Below are 19586 nucleotides of genomic sequence, written 5' to 3'. Positions count from 1 at the left end.
GCAATGGGTTCAGATCAACCTTGTGCTGTTTACTTGAGAAGGTATCATGACCGGTATAGGCTTGGATGGATGAATGGCCTGTTCCTGTGCTGGACTGTTCTCTGTTCAGAAATTAAAAAACTGAAGACTGTAATACTAGCTTCAGAAGTGATGCCAGTCTTGAATTCCTACTCCAGTGGAGCACTCCAAGTGACCGCGGGTGATATCTGCCATATGAACGCATTACCTGCCAGCAGATCTTTTCCTTCACTTTCCCCATGGCAAGACAGCAGCAACAATGTGAAGTGGCACAGAGCCAATGGAGCAGGATATTGGGTGAGGTATATAAGCAGCTGTCTTTCCACCTGTTTATTGCCCTATGGGACCACTTACTTTGAATGAACAAGTTTTATATTGTCTGAAAGTTCTTCCTCATTTGCTCTGTGACGACGGCAGTTGCTCCCTCCACCTTTTCGCAAGTATTCCCGACATGAGGTGGAATTCTCTGAAAAAATGGCCAAATGTCATTTTCTGTGCGAAAATTGGTCTGATTCCCACTGGCCCAGGCGGTGCGATTTGGACTGCAACTCTCATGCACTTCGAATTTTTTTTCCCCCCCCCCATGTGAAAAGTGGCACATCTGATTCACCTGCCCTAAGAGCGTCCTGAGCACTTTAAAAAAGAGCACTTTAAACCGCTCCACTGCACCTGCCGTCGTTCAAGGCAGGAGGATGGCAGCGTGGAAACCAGCTCCTCCATTCATGGGGGGAGTCCCTCAGCCATATGTTGGATGCGTGAAGGAGAGATGGGCAACAATGTACGCTTGGACTGACAGAAGACCCTCCAGCAAGGAGACGGTTGCAGCACTGGTTAGTGCCAGCAGCCTGACCAAGAGGATGGGGGTGCAGTGTCGCAAGGGGGTGCAGTGTCGCAAGGAGATGAATGGCATACTCCATTCAGCCAGGGTAAGTGCTCCCGGTTTCCTCTCTGCACTCCACCTTGCAGTAACTCCACTGAATGTCACCGCGATCCCACATGCTGTCACCTCGCAAGGCCCCAGCCCCCACCTCCCACAAGCGCCCTCCCACACAGCCCCCTCACCCCCCCCCCCCCCCCCCCCTGCCCTAGCACTCCTCGTCAGAACCCCTCCTTGATTAAATGCCAGGTATCACCATTATCTGACCCACCAGGCATCCAGCTCACATCGTCTCCATTTGTGTTCTTAAGGAAAAGCCTGTCCACAACTTCCGTGAGCGAGAGTAGGTGGGTGGTGGGATACCCTAGGTGAGGATCCTGACTCCTTTCAAGGAGAGAGCTCTGGAGTTCGCAGGGGTACGAGCCTGTGCTGAGAGCAAAGTGGATCTGTGAGACAAAAGTGAGGAGCCATTCCACCTTCATCCAGATGACCAAACGCAAGTGAATTCTGTGTATCCAAACCCTTGACCAGGCCAAGTACTGGTTCCATCTTGATTGCCTCACAGCATCACCCAAACAACTTGGCCTGTCCACCAACAGTGTCCCACCACCCACGCTTGACACGACCTTAGGAGAGATGTCCGAGGAGGGCACCGAAGAAACGTCATGGCTATTACCTGCACTATCCACCATCGCAGAGACACACACCTTGGTGGGTAACATTAGTGCTCAGGCTTCTTGGTGGCACCTGGTGAGAATCACACTGCTTCTGATGCACATCAGGTGGAGGCAGGAATGTCCCATGAGTTGGGCTGTCTGAGTTTTGCTGGATCCCAGGACCCAGCTGGGTCCCAGCTAGGTGCCGCGCCTCTGGACATGTTCATCCCTCAGCTGCTTAAGATGCAAAGGCAGAGCCAGGAATACCAGGAGGGGATGTCAGTGAAACAATTGCAACGTCAAATGGAGGAGTCCAAAAGCCTTCTGAGGCAGGAGATGGTGCCAGAAATGTGTGGCACCCAGGCCAAAACTATAAGGGTGGAGTCCACAGTGGAAGCCCTGGGGAAGAGGTCTGACCAATGATGGGAGAACTACAAAGCATACAAAGAACAAAGAAATGTACAGCACAGGAACAGGCCCTTCGGCCCTCCAAGCCCGTGCCAACCATGCTGCCCGACTAAACTATAATCTTCTACACTTCCTGGGTCCGTATCCCTCTATTCCCATCCTATTCATGTATTTGTCAAGATGCCCCTTAAATGTCACTATCATCCCTGCTTCCACCACCTCCTCCGGTAGCGAGTTCCAGGCACCCACTACCCTCTGCGTAAAAAACTTGCCTCATACATCTACTCTAAACCTTGCCCCTCTCACCTTAAACCTATGCCCCCTAGTAATTGACCCCTCTACCCTGGGGAAAAGCCTCTGACTATCCACTCTGTCTATGCCCCTCATAATTTTGTAGACCTCTATCAGGTCTCCCCTCAACCTCCTTCGTTCCAGTGAGAACAAACCGAGTTTATTCAACTGCTCCTCATAGCTAATGCCCTCCATACCAGGCAACATTCTGGTAAATCTCTTCTGCACCCTCTCTAAAGCCTCCACATCCTTCTGGTAGTGTGGCGACCAGAATTGAACACTATACTCCAAGTGTGGCCTAACTAAGATTCTAAAGAGCTGCAACATGACTTGCCAATTCTTATACTCAATGCCCCGGCCAATGAAGGCAAGCATGCCGTATGCCTTCTTGACTACCTTCTCCACCTGTGTTGCCCCTTTCAATGACCTGTGGACCTGTACTCCTAGATCTCTTTGACTTTCAATACTCTTGAGGGTTCTACCATTCACTGTATATTCCCTACCTGCATTAGACCTTCCAAAATGCATTACCTCACATTTGTCCGGATTAAACTCCATCTACCATCTCTCCGCCCAAGTCTCCAAACAATCTAAATCCTGCTGTATCCTCTGACAGTCCTCATCGCTATCCGCAATTCCACCAACCTTTGTGTCGTCTGCAAACTTACTAATCAGACCAGTTACATTTTCCTCCAAATCATTTATATATACTACAAAGAGCAAAGGTCCCAGCACTGATCCCTGTGGAACACCACTGGTCACAGCCCTCCAATTAGAAAAGCATCCTTCCATTGCTACTCTCTGCCTTCTATGACCTAGCCAGTTCTGTATCCACCTTGCCAGCTCACCCCTGATCCCGTGTGACTTCACCTTTTGTACTAGTCTACCATGAGGGACCTTGTCAAAGGCCTTACTGAAGTCCATATAGACAACATCCACTGCCCTACCTGCATCAATCATCTTAAGTGACCTCCTCGAAAAACTCTATTAAGTTAGTGAGACACGGCCTCCCCTTCACAAAACCATGCTGCCTCTCACTAATACGTCCATTTGCTTCCAAATGGGAGTAGATCCTGTCTCGAAGAATTCTCTCCAGTAATTTCCCTACCACTGAAGTAAGGCTCACTGGCCTGTAGTTCCCGGGATTATCCTTGCTACCCTTCTTAAACAGAGGAACAACATTGGCTATTCTCCAGTCCTCCGGGACATCCCCTGAAGACAGCGAGGATCCAAAGATTTCTGTCGAGGCTTCAGCAATTTCCTCTCCAGCCTCCATCAGTATTCTGGGGTAGATCCCATCAGGCCCTGGGGACTTATCTACCTTAATATTTTTTAAGACACCCAACACCTCGTCTTTTTGAATCTCAGTGTGACCCAGGCTATCTACACACCCTTCTCCAGACTCAACATCTACCAATTTCTTCTCTTTGGTGAATACTGATGCAAAGTATTCATTTAGTACCTCGCCCATTTCCTCTGGCTCCACACATAGATTCCCTTGCCTATCCTTCAGTGGGCCAACCCTTTCCCTGGCTACCCTCTTGCTTTTTATGTACGTGTAAAAAGCCTTGGGATTTTCCTTAACCCTATTTGCCAATGACTTTTCGTGACCCCTTCTAGCCCTCCTGACTCCTTGCTTAAGTTCCTTCCTACTTTCCTTATATTCCACGCAGGCTTCGTCTGTTCCCAGCCTTTTAGCCCTGACAAATGCCTCCTTTTTCTTTTTGACGAGGCCTACAATATCTCTCGTTATCCAAGCTTAGTTTAGTTCAGTTCCTGAATAGCTTAGTTCCTGAGGACCATGACTGAGGACTTCAACTGTATGGTTGAGATAATGGCAGGCCTCCAGGACTGACAGCGCCAGAAGGTGTTCAGTCTTCTGGAGCTCATTCCAGCAGCCCCTCCATCCCATGGAGTAATGCAGGGGTCCATGAGCACCCAGAGGGAATAGGATCTGCTGGAGCATATCCCGTGGCCTTCCACCCAGAAGACCCTGGGAGAGCCCCCGCGAACCTGAATCCCTCCATTCCTGAAACTGCCGCTATTCAGGCACAGCCGGGAAGAGCAACGCGAAGCGACAACTCAAAGATAGGCTGGGACCCTCCAGAGGATGCCTGCCAAGTGTATCTTGATTTTGATTTGATTTGATTTTGATTTGATTTTGATTTGATTTATTGTCTCATGTACCGAAGTACAGCAAAAAGTATTTTTCTGCTGCCGAGGGAACGTACACAGTACATACATAGTAGACAAAAGAATAATCAACAGAGAACATTGACAAATGGTATATTGACAGTGATTGGTTACAGTGCGGAACAAGGGGCCAAACAAAGCAAACACATGAGCAAGAGCAGCACAGGGCGTCGTGAATAGTGTTCTTACAGAGAACAGATCAGTCTGAGGGAGAGTCATTGAGGAGTCTTGTAGCTGTGGGGAAGAAGCTGTTCCTATGTCTGCATGTGCGAATCTTCAGACTTCTGTACCTTCTGCCTGATGGAAGGGTCTGGAAGAAGGCAATGCCTGGGTAGGAGGGGTCTCTGATAATGCTGTCTGCCTTCCTGAGGCAGCGGGAGGTGTATACAGAATCAATGTGGGTGTGGCAATCTTGTGTGATGTGTTGGGCTGAGTTCACCACACTCTGAGTTTCTTACAATCTTGGACCGAGCAGTTGCCATACCAGGCTGTGATGCAGCTGGATAGTGTGCTCTCTTTCGCACATCTGTAGAAGTTTGTGAGAGTCGATGCAGACATGCCAAATTTCTTTAGATTCCGTAGGAAGTAGAGACGTTGTTGGGCTTTCTTGACTGTTGCATCAACATGAGTGGACCTGGACAGACTGTTGGTGACCCCCAGGAACTTAAAGCTATTGACCATCTCCACTTCGGAGCCATTGATGCAGACAGGAGTGTGTGTCGTGCTACGCTTCCTAAAGTCGATGATCAGTTCCTTGGTCTTTCCAACAGGGTGTGGGCAAATTGGGCAGTAGGGTTCCAACTTGGGCAACAGGGTGTGGAAGTCAGCAGGCCGCATCCACCTCTGATGTGCATCCTGGGAACACGGCCAGACATGGTGAGAGGGTTTGCAAGTGTAAGGAATTGTAGGGTCACAGCGTGGGCACGGGTGAAGCTACGCACAGGTTGTTCGGGAGACATTGTCAATTGTTAAATTTGAAAATGTCACTGAATTAAATGTTATTGTTCTTCACCACGTTAACGCCTCACATTCTTTACCCCTCCTCCGAGTGGCATTGTGCTTTTCCCCATCGGGCCTCTGTTGTTATCACTGGCCCTCAATGTCCGCCAGATGATTTGGCCCACTCAGTGAAAATGTTCCATTTGCAGTGTTAAGACTTGGGCACGATTCAGTGAACCCTAGACCCTCACCCCTAATCCCCCCGAGAGCAAAGGGACAGAGAAATGTAGGGCTCAGTCAGACATGAGCCGGGGAGTCAGCGTGCTGTCAGCAGACAGACAGGAGCCAGACATAAGCAGCAGCTAAGGAACATCACAGACCATTCCTCACTGCAAGTCGTCATCACCCTCGTGCATTGACCGAGCAGGAGGCACTCGAGGACTCCCTTACCCCAGCACCCTGATGGTCGGTATCTCGGCCAAATTCATTCCCTGGTCGCAGAGGTGCCACAACATCCGGGGGAGTCACTCTGTCAGACTGCGAGCTAGTCCTCCATTAAGCAGGAGATGATGAGGGCATCTGTAGCCCTCCCACCCATGCGCACTCTCTCCTCCACCTGGCCTCCATCTTCGGGATCCTCAGCGGTCCCTTCCTCGATGCCCTCCTGCACATCCTCCTCATCTGATGACACATGCTGCTCCTGAAGATCCTCCTCAAGAAGATCAGGGCCCCACTGCAGAGCCAGGTTGTGGAGGACATAGCAGATCACAACAATGAGGGAGACCCTCTGGGAACTGTGTTGAAGGGCACCAACGGACCTCTCGAGGCAGGTGCACCACTCGATTACAGATCATCACTGTGAGCCTCATTGTACCTGCCCCCCACTGCAGACTGTGGCTTTTGCACTGGCCTCATCAGCCACAACCTGAGGGGATATCCCTTGTCACTCACAAACTAGCCCTGCAGCCTAGGGTCCCCAAAAAGATTCCAGGGATCTGCAATGGGCCAATTATGTAGCTGTCAGGCACACTCTCTGGAAAATGGGTACGTGTGCATGAAACGCAATTGGTGGTGTGGGTAGTTGCTTATTTGAGGGAGTGGGATGCCTTCCAGTTTATGAAAGGGACTCCCGGGTGCCAGGGGAAGCGGAGAGTGACTTGGGTGCAGTTGATTTGCCCCTGCACCTCTGGCAGACCATCTATGTTCCCAAAGCTGGTGACAATGAGGGAGACCCTCTGGGAACTGTGGGGCTGGTTTAGCACAGTGGGCTAAACAGCTGACTTGTAATGCAGAACAATGCCAGCAGCGCGGGTTCAATTCCTGTACCGACCTCCCCGAACAGGCGCCGGAATGTGGCGACCAGGGGCTTTTCACAGTAACTTCATTGAAGCCTACTTTTGACAATAAGCGATTATTATATTATTATTAAAGCCTTCTCGTCCTACCGGGCCTGGTCCAAGTCAAAATGTACGAAGTCCAGAGCCCTAGACTGAAGTGCACCCGTGACCTGACAGATGCAATTATGGGCGGATGCCTGTGATATTCCACAAAGGTCACCCATGGAGCCCTGGAAGGACCCTGTTGCGTAGAGGTTTAGGGCTGCCATGTCTTTCATGGCCAGAGAGAGAGGGTGTCCTCAGCTGCCACCGAAAAGGACATGGCACAGGTGCCTCACGGTCTCCCTCGTGCTACGGAGTCTTCAACGACAAATGTTGCCTGACACCTCCTTCAACGTTTTCGAACCCCCTGTACGGCTGGTGCAGCCTCCGACCTCCTGGTCTTGTTTTGCAGGGTCTTCTCTTGGTGCAGTGGCACCTTACTGATGGAGTCTGTGCTCCTCTAGAGCAGTTATTAGTTGGCTATCGCCACAGGTTTCATTCTGATATCAGTCAGATTCCTGCAGGGGATAGGAGAGAGAGAGAGTTAGATTGGTGTCACAGCTGCTGACCATCATTATCTCCCCGTCCCATTGGCCTTCCGGACCAGGAAGGAGCCAGCCCTAGACCTTAGCCGGCGGCGACCACTTACTCACATCTCAGGTGCCCCCCCACCTCCAGAACAGAACTGAACCCAGCCTATGCCCTCATCCATTTGGATTCCACTCCCATCTGGTTCTCCCCTCCCTTAGGCTCTCTAACACTGGGGGTTCCAACAGGATGGTTATATGATCACTCATCCCAAATGGTCAGGGTCAAGTGGATGGTGATGTCAGCCTTGGGGATTGCTGAATCCTGACTGGCAGGCGTTGGGGTCCTGGCAGAGAAGTGAACCCAGTGCATTTGATCCCGTGCAACCAAGTGAACCCTGATTATTCACCCCATTCATAGAACATAGAACATAGAACAATACAGCGCAGTACAGGCCCTTCGGCCCACGATGTTGCACCGAAACAAAAGCCATGCAACCTACACTATGCCATTATCATCCATATGTTTATCCAATAAACTTTTAAATGCCCTCAATGTTGGCGAGTTCACCACTGTAGCAGGTAGGGCATTCCACGGCCTCACTACTTCTCACTACTCACTACAAATTCCTTGACTTTGAGATTGTGGGCAACTGATATTGCGATGGGTTGACTCATGATGGACAATTAGCATGACGAGCATGGGTCTCAGGGATGTTAGAGGGCACAATTACTTTATGCTTCAGGGACAGAGAGCCAATAGGCACCTTTCATACGGAGGCTACATTATTCAGAGATCTCATTACTGTCATGCCTCAACACTTAAACCTCCTGAACAGCTACTCCAGAGGTAGAGAACCTCATCAACTAAAATGAACATTATGCTGGGACCAGAAAGTTTACCCTTAAATGCCTCATTGTGCCTGAACATCTCCAACACTGGCATAGTCTAAATATAATTTAAGCGATGTCATTTTTCTGAATGCATAAAAACTAATTTGGATTGGTTGAATTGTTTTGCTGTCACCCCATGTATATACAGCACAATGCAGTAGCATTTCTGAATGATGTGAGTAGGAAAAGGTTCTATTAAATTTGACACAAAGGGAAAGTGAAAGCCAGGCTGCTCCAATTTAATAGTTCAGTGTCATATAAGACACGAGTTGCAGTATTTACCTGCTATAATATTTATTAACCCATTTTCCAGTGAGAGATATAACTGGAGGTAATGCCACAGTCATTACTGTCAGTAATATTCAGATCTCAAATGTGCAACATAAAAGTAGAAGAATAGTGATTGATGTCTCAGTTTCAGTGCATACACCTTTGCCAGTGCATCAAACAGTAAGAGTTATCTGATGGGATACTTCAGTATTAACTATGTAATCAAGTTGTTACAGCCACAATCTAGTTGTCGTGTGGACATTTGGAGTCTGCTGCAGTGGACATCATGTCCTCTATTTACCATTTCTACCAAAATCATAAACGTGTGTTTTATATTGCTCTTTGGCACAGGTAGTACTTGGGAAATATCTTCCATTCATAAGGGTAACGAGTGAAATATGTTCTGATTGAATTTACTTCCTTTGACAATGAACATGAATCATAGAATCATAGAATTTACAGTGCAGAAGGAGGCCATTCGGCCCATCGAGTCTGCACCGGCTCTTTGAAAGAGCACCCTACCCAAGGTCCACACCTCCACCCTATCCCCGTAACCCGACCCAACACTAAGGGCAATTTTGGACACTAAGGGCAATTTAGCATGACCAATCCACCTAGCCTGCACATCTTTGGACTCTGGGAGGAAACCGGAGCACCCGGAGGAAACCCACGCACACACGGGGAGAACATGCAGACTCCGCACAGACAGTGACCCAAGCCGGGAATCGAACCTGGAACCCTGGAACTGTGAAGCAATTGTGCTAACCACCATGCTACCGTGCTGCCCCTAAAGCCACTGCACAAAATATTCTGCTGTCCAAAATATGACTGAACACTATCTGGTGCTATTGATTCACTGGAGGTATGAAAGCTGGCACCAGAGCGAAAAGAAATAACAATCTGCTCCAGCCAAAGGCATTTTGAAATACGCTTGTTAAGAATTGGAAAATATCTACATTGCAGCCAAAGTCATGCTGAACTTGGCACATCAATGATTACCAATGTCTCTGAAAAGGTGACGAAATTGCGATTGTTTTCTATTATCACCATCCATCTTCTTAACAAACCATGAAGGAAGTTGCTAAATTCTGGTGCTAGCTCAATACTCCAACAGACTAGCTTAGAGATCCTAACATAAGGAAAAATTAATGTAAATGCAGAAATTATTTGTGGAGAGTAAGATTTTCCATAAGAAATTATAATGTAATATTTTCTTCCATTTGCAAATTTTAGCAAAAGTGCAGACTAAAATATATAGCAGAAAACAACCTCATTCTCTTGTTTTTAATGAAGAACTGCAAAGGCATTCTGGTCATTGTACGTTATGTAAACTTGTTTCACTTAATACTGAATATTTCTCGCACTTTGCTGTTTCCATTTGCGAAGGATTTAAAAGCAGTCAAAAACATTTTTTTTAAATGCTCAAGATTTTTATGTATCTTTCGTTCTCTGTTCCCAGTGGGATTCCAGGGAAGAAATGTGGGACAATCATACTGTCGGTTGAAGAACTTGGCAATTGTCGGGTGAGTCAAAACTTTCATTATCGCAAAAGAAGACAGGGTTGGAAAATGCCTCCTGGATATAGCTTGTATTTTAGTACACCATGTCACTCTGTATTTTTGTATTTCTGAAATGGTGGGCCTTATTTTTAATTATCAGCCATCCTTTGATTCATCTCTCAAATAGGTGGCCAGTAGTTCATAAAAGATTGGAAGGGAGGGCACCCCCTTTGAAGATCAAAATTGGAATTTTAAAGCATGTTGCAAATGGGGAAGATGCTTGCCTGCCTGTTTCAGTTGCTGAAGTATGCAACTCCGAGTCCTATACTTGCTGAAGGGCCCAATTTCCAATTTTCAGGTGCAAATGGATAGCCACACTCATTCTGCTCATTTTGTAGCTGACTTTGAATGGTCTAATGATTCAGGAGAAATTCTGATAACTTTGGAAGAAAAAGATACTTTATGCAGTCTCCTGATCCCACATAAATACTCTGGTCTACTGGCCAGCTCTTGCTTGAACCCCACCCTCCCAACCCAGTCCTGACCTACTAGTGTGGCCTTGTGTGGGATCCAGCTGAGTTCCTGCCTTGCCATTACCAGCAAGTTGCAGAGGAGTGCCAACTTGTCGCCACATCTTCGCATTCACTTGAAACTTGAAATCTTTTGGTAGTCCCAAGTGGGCAGTATTGTTTGACGCCATCAATTTAGTGCTACATCAGACAGAAGCCAACTATTGCTCCAGGTATATTTTTCTTGAAGAGTGTTTTTTGATTAATGTATCCTGTTGAAGCAATGGCTTGGGGGGGACGGGTGGGGGGGGGGGGGGTCTTTTGATTAAAATAAACCCAAGGACTCTAACATACTATTTTGTACAGAAAGCCACTATGCTGCTTCGAATGCTCCCAGGCATTCTGCAGCAACACAAGAAACAATGCAGCATGATAAATGATAGGTACATCCTTGATAATGTATAACCAGTGAACGAAAAATGCATACAACAAGGATAGTGTAGGATAAAGATCACTTCTCCCTGTTTCCCTAGTGCTGTGAAACAGACTGACACTATTTTTAAGCGGCAAATAATTATCCAATCCCATTTCTAGGACTTCACTGATAGTTCATCTTGCAAGCCCCTTAGTTTAAATGAAAATACCTTTACTTGCAATGTATATTTACCAATATAACTTTATAAAGGAAACAGAAAACTGATTGAGTCCTATTGCTTATACTCAACCAATTTTCTTCTGCAAGTACAATCTGGGGGTTTGGGGCAAAATGCACCAACTAATATGTCTGTGTCTGAGCTGCTTCTTATAGAATGTATATGTTTAAAGTGCCCTATTGGGGCAGGAAAGAGAGGTCTAAGCATTTCTTAGGGCAAACAGCTACCTGGCAGGGGAATGGGAACCGGATTTGTAGTCCAGCAACTAAGGTAGCCGATATTCAGGACGCCAAAGCATGTAATGAGGCAGTGGGGAAGGGAACACTGACAAAGGAGAGTATTTGCAGGCACGGAGATGGGTTGAAGTGTGTATACTTCAACGCAAGAAGCATCAGGAATAAGGTGGGTGAACTTAAGGCATGGATCGGTACTTGGGACTACGATGTGGTGGCCATCACGGAAACTTGGATAGAAGAGGGGCAGAAATGGTTGTTGGAGGTCCCTGGTTATAGATGTTTCAATAAGATTAGGGAGGGTGGTAAAAGAGGTGGGGGGGTGGCATTATTAATTAGAGATAGTATAACAGCTGCAGAAAGGCAGTTCGAGGAGTATCACCCTATTGAGGTAGTATGGGTTGAAGTCAGAAATAGGAAAGGAGCAGTCACCTTGTTAGGAGTTTTCTATAGGCCCCCCAATAGTAGCAGAGATGTGGAGGAACAGATTGGGAAACAGATTTTGGAAAGGTGCAGAAGTCATAGGGTAGTAGTCATGGGCGACTTTAACTTCCCAAATATTGAGTGGAAACTCTTTAGATCAAATAGTTTGGATGGGGTGGTGTTTGTGCAGTGTGTCCAGGAAGCTTTTCTAACACAGTATGTAGATTGTCCGACCAGAGGAGGAGCAATATTGGATTTAGTACTGGGTAATGAACCAGGGCAAGTGATAGATTTGTTAGTGGGGGAGCATTTTGGAGATAGTGACCACAATTCTGTGACTTTCACTTTAGTAATGGAGAGGGATAGGTACGTGCAACAGGGCAAGGTTTACAATTGGGGGAAGGGTAAATACGATGTTGTCAGACAAGAATTGAAGTGCATAAGTTGGGAACATAGGCTGGCAGGGAAGGACACAAGTGAAATGTGGAACTTGTTCAAGGAACAGGTGCTACGTGTCCTTGATATGTATGTCCCTGTCAGGCATGGAAGAGATGGTCGAGTGAGGGAACCATGGTTGACAAGAGAGGTTGAATGTCTTGTTAAGAGGAAAAAGGTGACTTATGTAAGGCTGAGGAAACAAGGTTCAGACAGGGCATTGGAGGGATACAAGATAGCCAGGAGGGAACTGAAGAAAGGGATTAGGAGAGCTGAGAGAGGGCATGAACAATCTTTGGCGGGTAGGATCAAGGAAAACCCCAAGGCCTTTAACACATATGTGAGAAATATGAGAATGACTAGAGCGAGGGTAGGTCCGACCAAGGACAGTAGCGGGAGATTGTGTATTGAGTCTGAAGAGATAGGCGAGGTCTTGAATGAGTACTTTTCTTCTGTATTTACAAATGAGAGGGGCGATATTGTTGGAGAGGACAGTGTGAAACAGATTGGTAAGCTCGAGGAAATACTTGTTAGGAAGGAAGATGTGTTGGGCATTTTGAAAAACTTGAGGATAGACAAGTCCCCCGGGCCTGACGGGATATATCCAAGGATTCTATGGGAAGCAAGAGATGAAATTGCAGAGCCGTTGGCAATTATCTTTTCGTCCTCACTGTCAACAGGGGTGGTACCAGGGGATTGGAGAGTGGCGAATGTCGTGCCCCTGTTCAAAAAAGGAACTAGGGATAACCCTGGGAATTACAGGCCAGTTAGTCTTACTTCGGTGGTAGGCAAAGTAATGGAAAGGGTACTGAAGGATAGGATTTCTGAGCATCTGGAAAGACACTGCTTGATTAGGGATAGTCAGCACGGATTTGTGAGGGGTAGGTCTTGCCTTACAAATCTTATTGAATTCTTTGAGGAGGTGACCAAGCATGTGGATGAAGGTAAAGCAGTGGATGTAGTGTACATGGATTTTAGTAAGGCATTTGATAAAGTTCCCCATGGTAGGCTTCTGCACAAAGTAAGGAGGCATGGGATAGTGGGAAATTTGGCCAGTTGGATAACGAACTGGCTAACCGATAGAAGTCAGAGAGTGGTGGTGGATGGCAAATATTCAGCCTGGATCCCAGTTACCAGTGGTGTACCGCAGGGATCAGTTCTGGGTCCTCTGCTGTTTGTGATTTTCATTAATGACTTGGATGAGGGAGTTGAAGGGTGGGTCAGTAAATTTGCAGACGATACGAAGATTGGTGGAGTTGTGGATAGTAAGGAGGGCTGTTGTCGGCTGCAAAGAGACATAGATAGGATGCAGAGCTGGGCTGAGAAGTGGCAGATGGAGTTTAACCCTGAAAAGTGTGAGGTTGTCCATTTTGGAAGGACAAATATGAATGCGGAATACAGGGTTAACGGTAGAGTTCTTGGCATTGTGGAGGAGCAGAGAGACCTTGGGGTCTATGTTCATACATCTTTGAAAGTTGCCACTCAAGTGGATAGAGCTGTGAAGAAGGCCTATGGTGTGCTCGCGTTCATTAACAGAGGGATTGAATTTAAGAGCCGTGAGGTGATGATGCAGCTGTACAAAACTTTGGTAAGGCCACATTTGGAGTACTGTGTACAGTTCTGGTCGCCTCATTTTAGGAAGGATGTGGAAGCTCTGGAAAAGGTGCAAAGAAGATTTACCAGGATGTTGCCTGGAATGGAGAGTAGGTCTTACGAGGAAAGGTTGAGGGTGCTAGGCCTTTTCTCATTAGAGCGGAGAAGGATGAGGGGCGACTTGATAGAGGTTTATAAGATGATCAGGGGAATAGATAGAGTAGACAGTCAGAGACTTTTTCCCCAGGTGGAACACACCATTACAAGGGGACATAAATTTAAGGTGAAAGGTGGAAGATATAGGAGGGATATCAGAGGTAGGTTCTTTACCCAGAGAGTAGTGGGGGCATGGAATGCACTGCCTGTGGAAGTAGTTGAGTCGGAAACATTAGTGACCTTCAAGCAGCTGTTGGATAGGTACATGGATTACGGGAAAATGATATAGTGTAGATTTATTTGTTCTTAAGGGCAGCACGGTAGCATTGTGGATAGCACAATTGCTTCACAGATCCATGGTCCCAGGTTCGATTTCGGCTTGGGTCATTGTCTGTGCGGAGTCTGCACGTCCTCCCCGTGTCTGCGTGGGTTTCCTCCGGGTGCTCCGGTTTCCTCCCACAGTCCAAAGATGTGCGGGTTAGGTGAATTGGCCAATGATAAATTGCCCTTAATGTCCAAATTGCCCTTGGTGTTGGGTGAAGGTGTTGAGTTTGGGTAGGGTGCTCTTTCCAAGAGCTGGTGCAGACTCAGAGGGCCGAATGGCCTCCTTCTGCACTGTCGATTCAATGATAATCTATGATTAATCTAGGACAAAGGTTCGGCACAACATCGTGGGCCGAAGGGCCTGTTCTGTGCTGTATTTTCTATGTTCTATGTTCTACCTTTTATTGAGGCATACAAAATAGGAATTCCACAGAGATCAAATTGGTGTTTTTGTTGCAAAGGTGTTTAATTATATGTGGAACAATGGGTTTAAATCTTAGTTGCTGATGGGCTTTGGGGAGTATTGCAACAGTCAACCAAACGCTGCAATTTACACTTCTGCAGTCTGACTTGTCTAACGTTACCGTTGCTGCAAATGTCTATGTGCAGGTTAGGCTGACGTTGGGAAAAGGGTAGGGAAATGGGAGAAACAGCAGTGTGGTGAAATATGCTGCAGGAATAGGAGGAGGGTGTTAGTTTGACTTTGAAGATTCTCTTTTCATTCACAGTGGGATGAAGTTCAATAGGTGAAAGGATGAGTTTTGTTCCATGATGGTGAAACAGCAGTTAGTGCCTCAGAATCAGACCAGGTGAATTTATTCAGCAACTGCTAAAGTTTTGGAATTGCTCTTTCTTATAACTTAGAAGGATTTTTGGTTTAAGCCGAGTGTGGTGTTAAAATGAAATGAAATATGAGAGAGGTTTCAAAACGAGACCAAAACTTCAGATGAGGAGACACTTGATGTTGAGTTATTAGCACACTTTATTAAGCAACAAAAGTTATATTTAACAAAGGAAGGCAGTCGATATCCTCAACCAGGTGGTCCTTGCTTCTCACTGACTCTAATAGCTACAGGTGACTTTGATTTCTTGTTTCCCCCTCTTCTCCTTAAGAGCTCACAAACGACACGTCACACAAAATACACAGGAATGGTAGTATTCACTGAAATACTCTTTATTTTTTCTAATATGTCACACAAACTTTAAACTTGATAAATGTCACATGGGCTATTTTGTCATTAACTCAATGATTGTCACTGAACTCTTTAATTCAAATAATTTCTCAACTCTTTAACTCAATGAATGTTATACAATATACGAATTAATGTTACTCAACTCATTAATAGAATTCCAGTATCAACTTAGCAGGACAACTTGCCAGGCTCTTCTCCGGAGGTACTTCACTGATCTCCAAGTACTTGACTCAGAGTCTTCTTCTGCGATGGTTGTTCCCATGCTTTTCACTCCAGCATTGTCAATCATGAGGCTTCGATCTTCTGTACCTTTAAACCGTTTCTTAAATCTTTTAGAATGTTCAATGACATAAGTGTGAGACCCTCCTATGGCTGAGGCCATTTTTTCCAAAAGGCCTGGGAAACAGGACACACTTGTTTCATTATTCCACCTGGAGGAAACCCATGCAGCCATAGGGAGAGTGTACAAACTTCACAGAGTCAACTTAGGTCTGAATCAAACCCGGGTCCCTGGCGCTGTGAGGCAGCAGTGCTAACCATTGTGCCGTTCTTATAGATACAATCTCCAAAACTCCAACAGACTTATTGAACATGATTTCCTGTTCTTAAATCTATGTCGACTCTGCCCAATCCTACTATTATTATCCAAGTGTCCTGTTTTCACATGCTATATTATAAATTCAAGAGGCCCTACTGTGAGGCCCCTCGGGTTCACTATTTGTGATTAAATATTGAATCCACTTCTGACCGTAAGATCTTGGGATCATCTTGGGACCACCATTGAACATGAAAGAATATATAAAACAAATTCAAAATACTAAGCAAAAATTGCAAAATGGGGGAGGGACAGTAGTGTCACAGGATTACTAATGCGTAAAACTAGCGGTATTAACAATCAAGTTCCAAAGCAGCTAAATCATTTTTTATTCAATACACTTAAGGATCAAATCCTTTCTTGACAGTACCACTCCATCACTTTAAGTCTGAATGCACTGGGACAGCTGCGGCATCAATAATATTTATCCATCAATTTTCTTACCTTCAGGCTTCTTTTTATACACCCTCAAAATGTGACATCGCTGACAATTATCATTGACCATCCTCGTTGCTCTTGCTAAGGTAATGGTGGGCCACCTTCAGGGAAATCTGCAGTCACTGGAGTAAAGTTGCTGGGTTTCTTTCTTGGTGCTTTCAAATGTTTTGGTCCACTGTTTATGATCTTCGATTGCCGTGGTTAAAGGTCATTGAAGATAGCCCAGTCTGCATTTCTGAAACTTGTGAATTAAGTCATTTACTGAAATATTTATTCCTTTTGAAGGAGTTTACTTGGCATGATAATGATCACAATCAAGTCTGTGATCATGATTCAAATATTTCAAGACAAAATCAAGCAAATTAACACCTTTGGCTACCAATCAGATGTTTAATTAACAGCATTCAAACTGCAGAGTGGATTGCTTCTAATCACTCGAATATTGGAATATTTTTTCCTCTGGCTAATTCAAGCTCAAAATAATAGCTTTGAAATCTATGTCTCAGTGAACCCAGAGGTATTTCTATCAGAAACTTGGAGCGATACTTAATGAAACTTAATGCTGCAGTTTGTGATTTGTTTATTCCTGTAATTTAGTTATTCATGATGTGGAGATGCCGGTGTTGGACTGGGGTGGGCACAGTAAGAAGTCTTACAACACCAGGTTAAAGTCCACACTGTTGAGTCCACTCCTGCTCCTATTTCTTAGGTCCTTGTGGGACTTGTGCAGTCTTCTCTAATGATAAATTGCTACAATATTATAATTGAATGCAGAATATAAATGGCAGCCAAAAACATTGTGAAGAAAATATTTGAGAAAATTGACACATTTTGTCATGGTTTGGGTTCTCTGTTTGAAACAAATATTAATTTGGTGTCTGTTTGATGCAAGTTAACACATTTCTACTTGTCTGACGACAAGTTGAAAGAGAATTTTGACCCTATCTGCATTATTAACTTAAAAGATAATGGCAGTTTGAGGCAATCACTTTCGTGTTGGTCTTCTGTTGAGAGGCTTTTTAAAAAAAGACTTCTTACTTTTTCACAAGACTGTAAGGGAGAAATTATTTTAGGCCGCGATTCTCCCATTTGAAGACTGCATGCTCCCGCCAGTTGGGGAATCGGACCATTTCCTGCTGGCGCTGGGAATGACGCTGGCATGCCATTCAATGGCACTTAGAAAATCTTTTCACAAGATGGCTTTAAGTTGGCCCCGAGAGAGGCAGGGCCGATAGAGAGTGCCATTTTTAAAGGGGGTGTCCTTCAGGGAGGTGGGGTGGATGGGCTTGGGCTGGGCAGGAAGGGCTCAGGTCAGGGATCTTTCCTAGCATTGGGTCATTTGGCTGCCAACTTGAGCCTTTAAACCCTTTAAATTTTCTGTCGGAATGTCAAGATGAAAAATCTCTTTGAATGTGAAAGTTTTTCCATCTGTTGCATTAAACCCTTTAAACTGTCTCCCAGCACGTCAATATTAAAGATGTGTGAGAATAAAGTGAAAGGCCTTTAATATGGTGGAAGCTTTTGTAGTTTTTTTTCTCAGTCAATTTCTTTAGAAGCATTTTATTTAATATATATTTTTATTTCATACCCCCTAGCATCTTCCCCCCACCCCTGCCAACTTTACCCCCGAACAATTGACTGTGACCAATTCCTAAAGATAGAAAACAAAAGGTCACCACCTCCGGTAGACCCGGGTCAGCCACCAACCTCGTCCTTAAAGCGAGATAAAGAAAAACCCTTAGTCCCTGTCAAATCCCTCCCCCTTCACCCCCATCCCCGTCTTTCCCCCCATAAACCTGAAAAGAGCTCACCGAAAAGCGACTCCCTCCTCTCTTCCCCTCCCCCCCCCCAACCAAACAAACAAGCTAGGCTCACTGAACCTTGTTGAAACATATCCAACAAGTCACAGCCCCTCCCCCCACCTCACTCCCATTCACTAGCTAAAAGTTTTCATCTAGCAAAGGTAACACCCCACCCAGGGTGTATGCTCAAAGGATAAAGAAAAACGACTCTCCCTAGCCTGTCCCAGCTTTCTCAGTCAAATTAATTGCCCTTTACATTTTTCAAGTGTATGCCTAGATGCCTAAAAGCTTTGAACTGCATTGTTTACATTCAATTTCACAGCCCATAGCCTTTCAGGTCCAGGCCGTTTCAAAGGAAGAAATACCATTGTTAATTTAGGTAACTCTACAGGGGTCCATTAAGAGCAGCTCGTCTTTCTAACCGCAGTTTTTTTTGTTCTAAAGAGCTTCCTAGAAAGAGCAGGTGCGGGGGCAGCACTCAGACAGAGCCTTCTGGGAAACTTTTCAGAACAAAGAGCCAGCCTCTTTAAAAAAAACTGCAGTTGGAAAGAGCAGCTGGTCAAAAGAGGAAGCACTTCAGAGTTAATGGACCCCTGTGGCGGGAGAGCAAGTCAATGTGATTGGGCAGTGGGCCGACTAAACATGCACAATATTCTGCTTTTCAGCTCATTAATTATGCATGAGCGAAGAGCTCATCGAATCTTGTGGCAGGGTGGCACGGATTTGTCTACCCTGCCACTTGCCTTATGGGGTCGAAGGTCATGGCACCATATTTAAACGACACCAGGACTGATGTTCGTTCACTGCAGCCGAGATGTTATATTACATAAGGGGTTTGTGGTATCGAGACGATCTAAACCATTAGTAGCATATTTCTGCAAAGCCTCCCTGAGGATTCTCAACCAGGCTGTCCACTTTTTTCACTCTTCTACTCTGTTCCTTGTCTTATCCCGATCTCATCCCTCTCTTTTCAAATTCTTCAAACACACACACTCCTGTCCCATCTTACTCCTCCCCTATACTGTTTCTCCCCCCCCCCCCCCCCACACAGTCCTAACTCCATCCCACCCGCCTCCACCCTCGTGTCCCCCACCACCCAAACCTGCGTCCGTCTCACTCGCTCCACTGATTGTGTCTTCTGAGCCCAGCCTTGGTACAATTTGTACGACAAGCACGCAATATTGTACCGTTATATGGTGAAAGCAGCGATTACTGTCCTCCCAAGTTGGGGATGAAGTGAAGCTCGCCAGATGCGTACCACTTGTATACATCTGTAAAGCT

The 19586-nt window shown here is 45.8% G+C and overlaps 1 protein-coding gene across 2 annotated transcripts in view; it reads left to right on the top strand.

Annotated features, from left to right (window-relative positions):
• LOC140393827 (copine-8-like) overlaps window positions 1–19586 on the top strand; it is an 873667-nt gene that overhangs the window by 384988 nt on the left and 469093 nt on the right. For both annotated transcript variants that reach the window (XM_072480322.1, XM_072480321.1), the window contains exon 7: window positions 9912–9975. In XM_072480322.1, coding sequence (XP_072336423.1) covers window positions 9912–9975 — 64 coding nt within the window. The remainder of the gene's footprint in view (window positions 1–9911; window positions 9976–19586) is intronic.

The sequence above is a fragment of the Scyliorhinus torazame genome, chromosome 17 (genome assembly GCF_047496885.1).
Source record: "Scyliorhinus torazame isolate Kashiwa2021f chromosome 17, sScyTor2.1, whole genome shotgun sequence".
NCBI lineage: Eukaryota > Metazoa > Chordata > Chondrichthyes > Carcharhiniformes > Scyliorhinidae > Scyliorhinus > Scyliorhinus torazame.
Note: the sequence above shows the minus strand (reverse complement) of the source record. Positions and strands in the feature narration are given on the sequence as shown.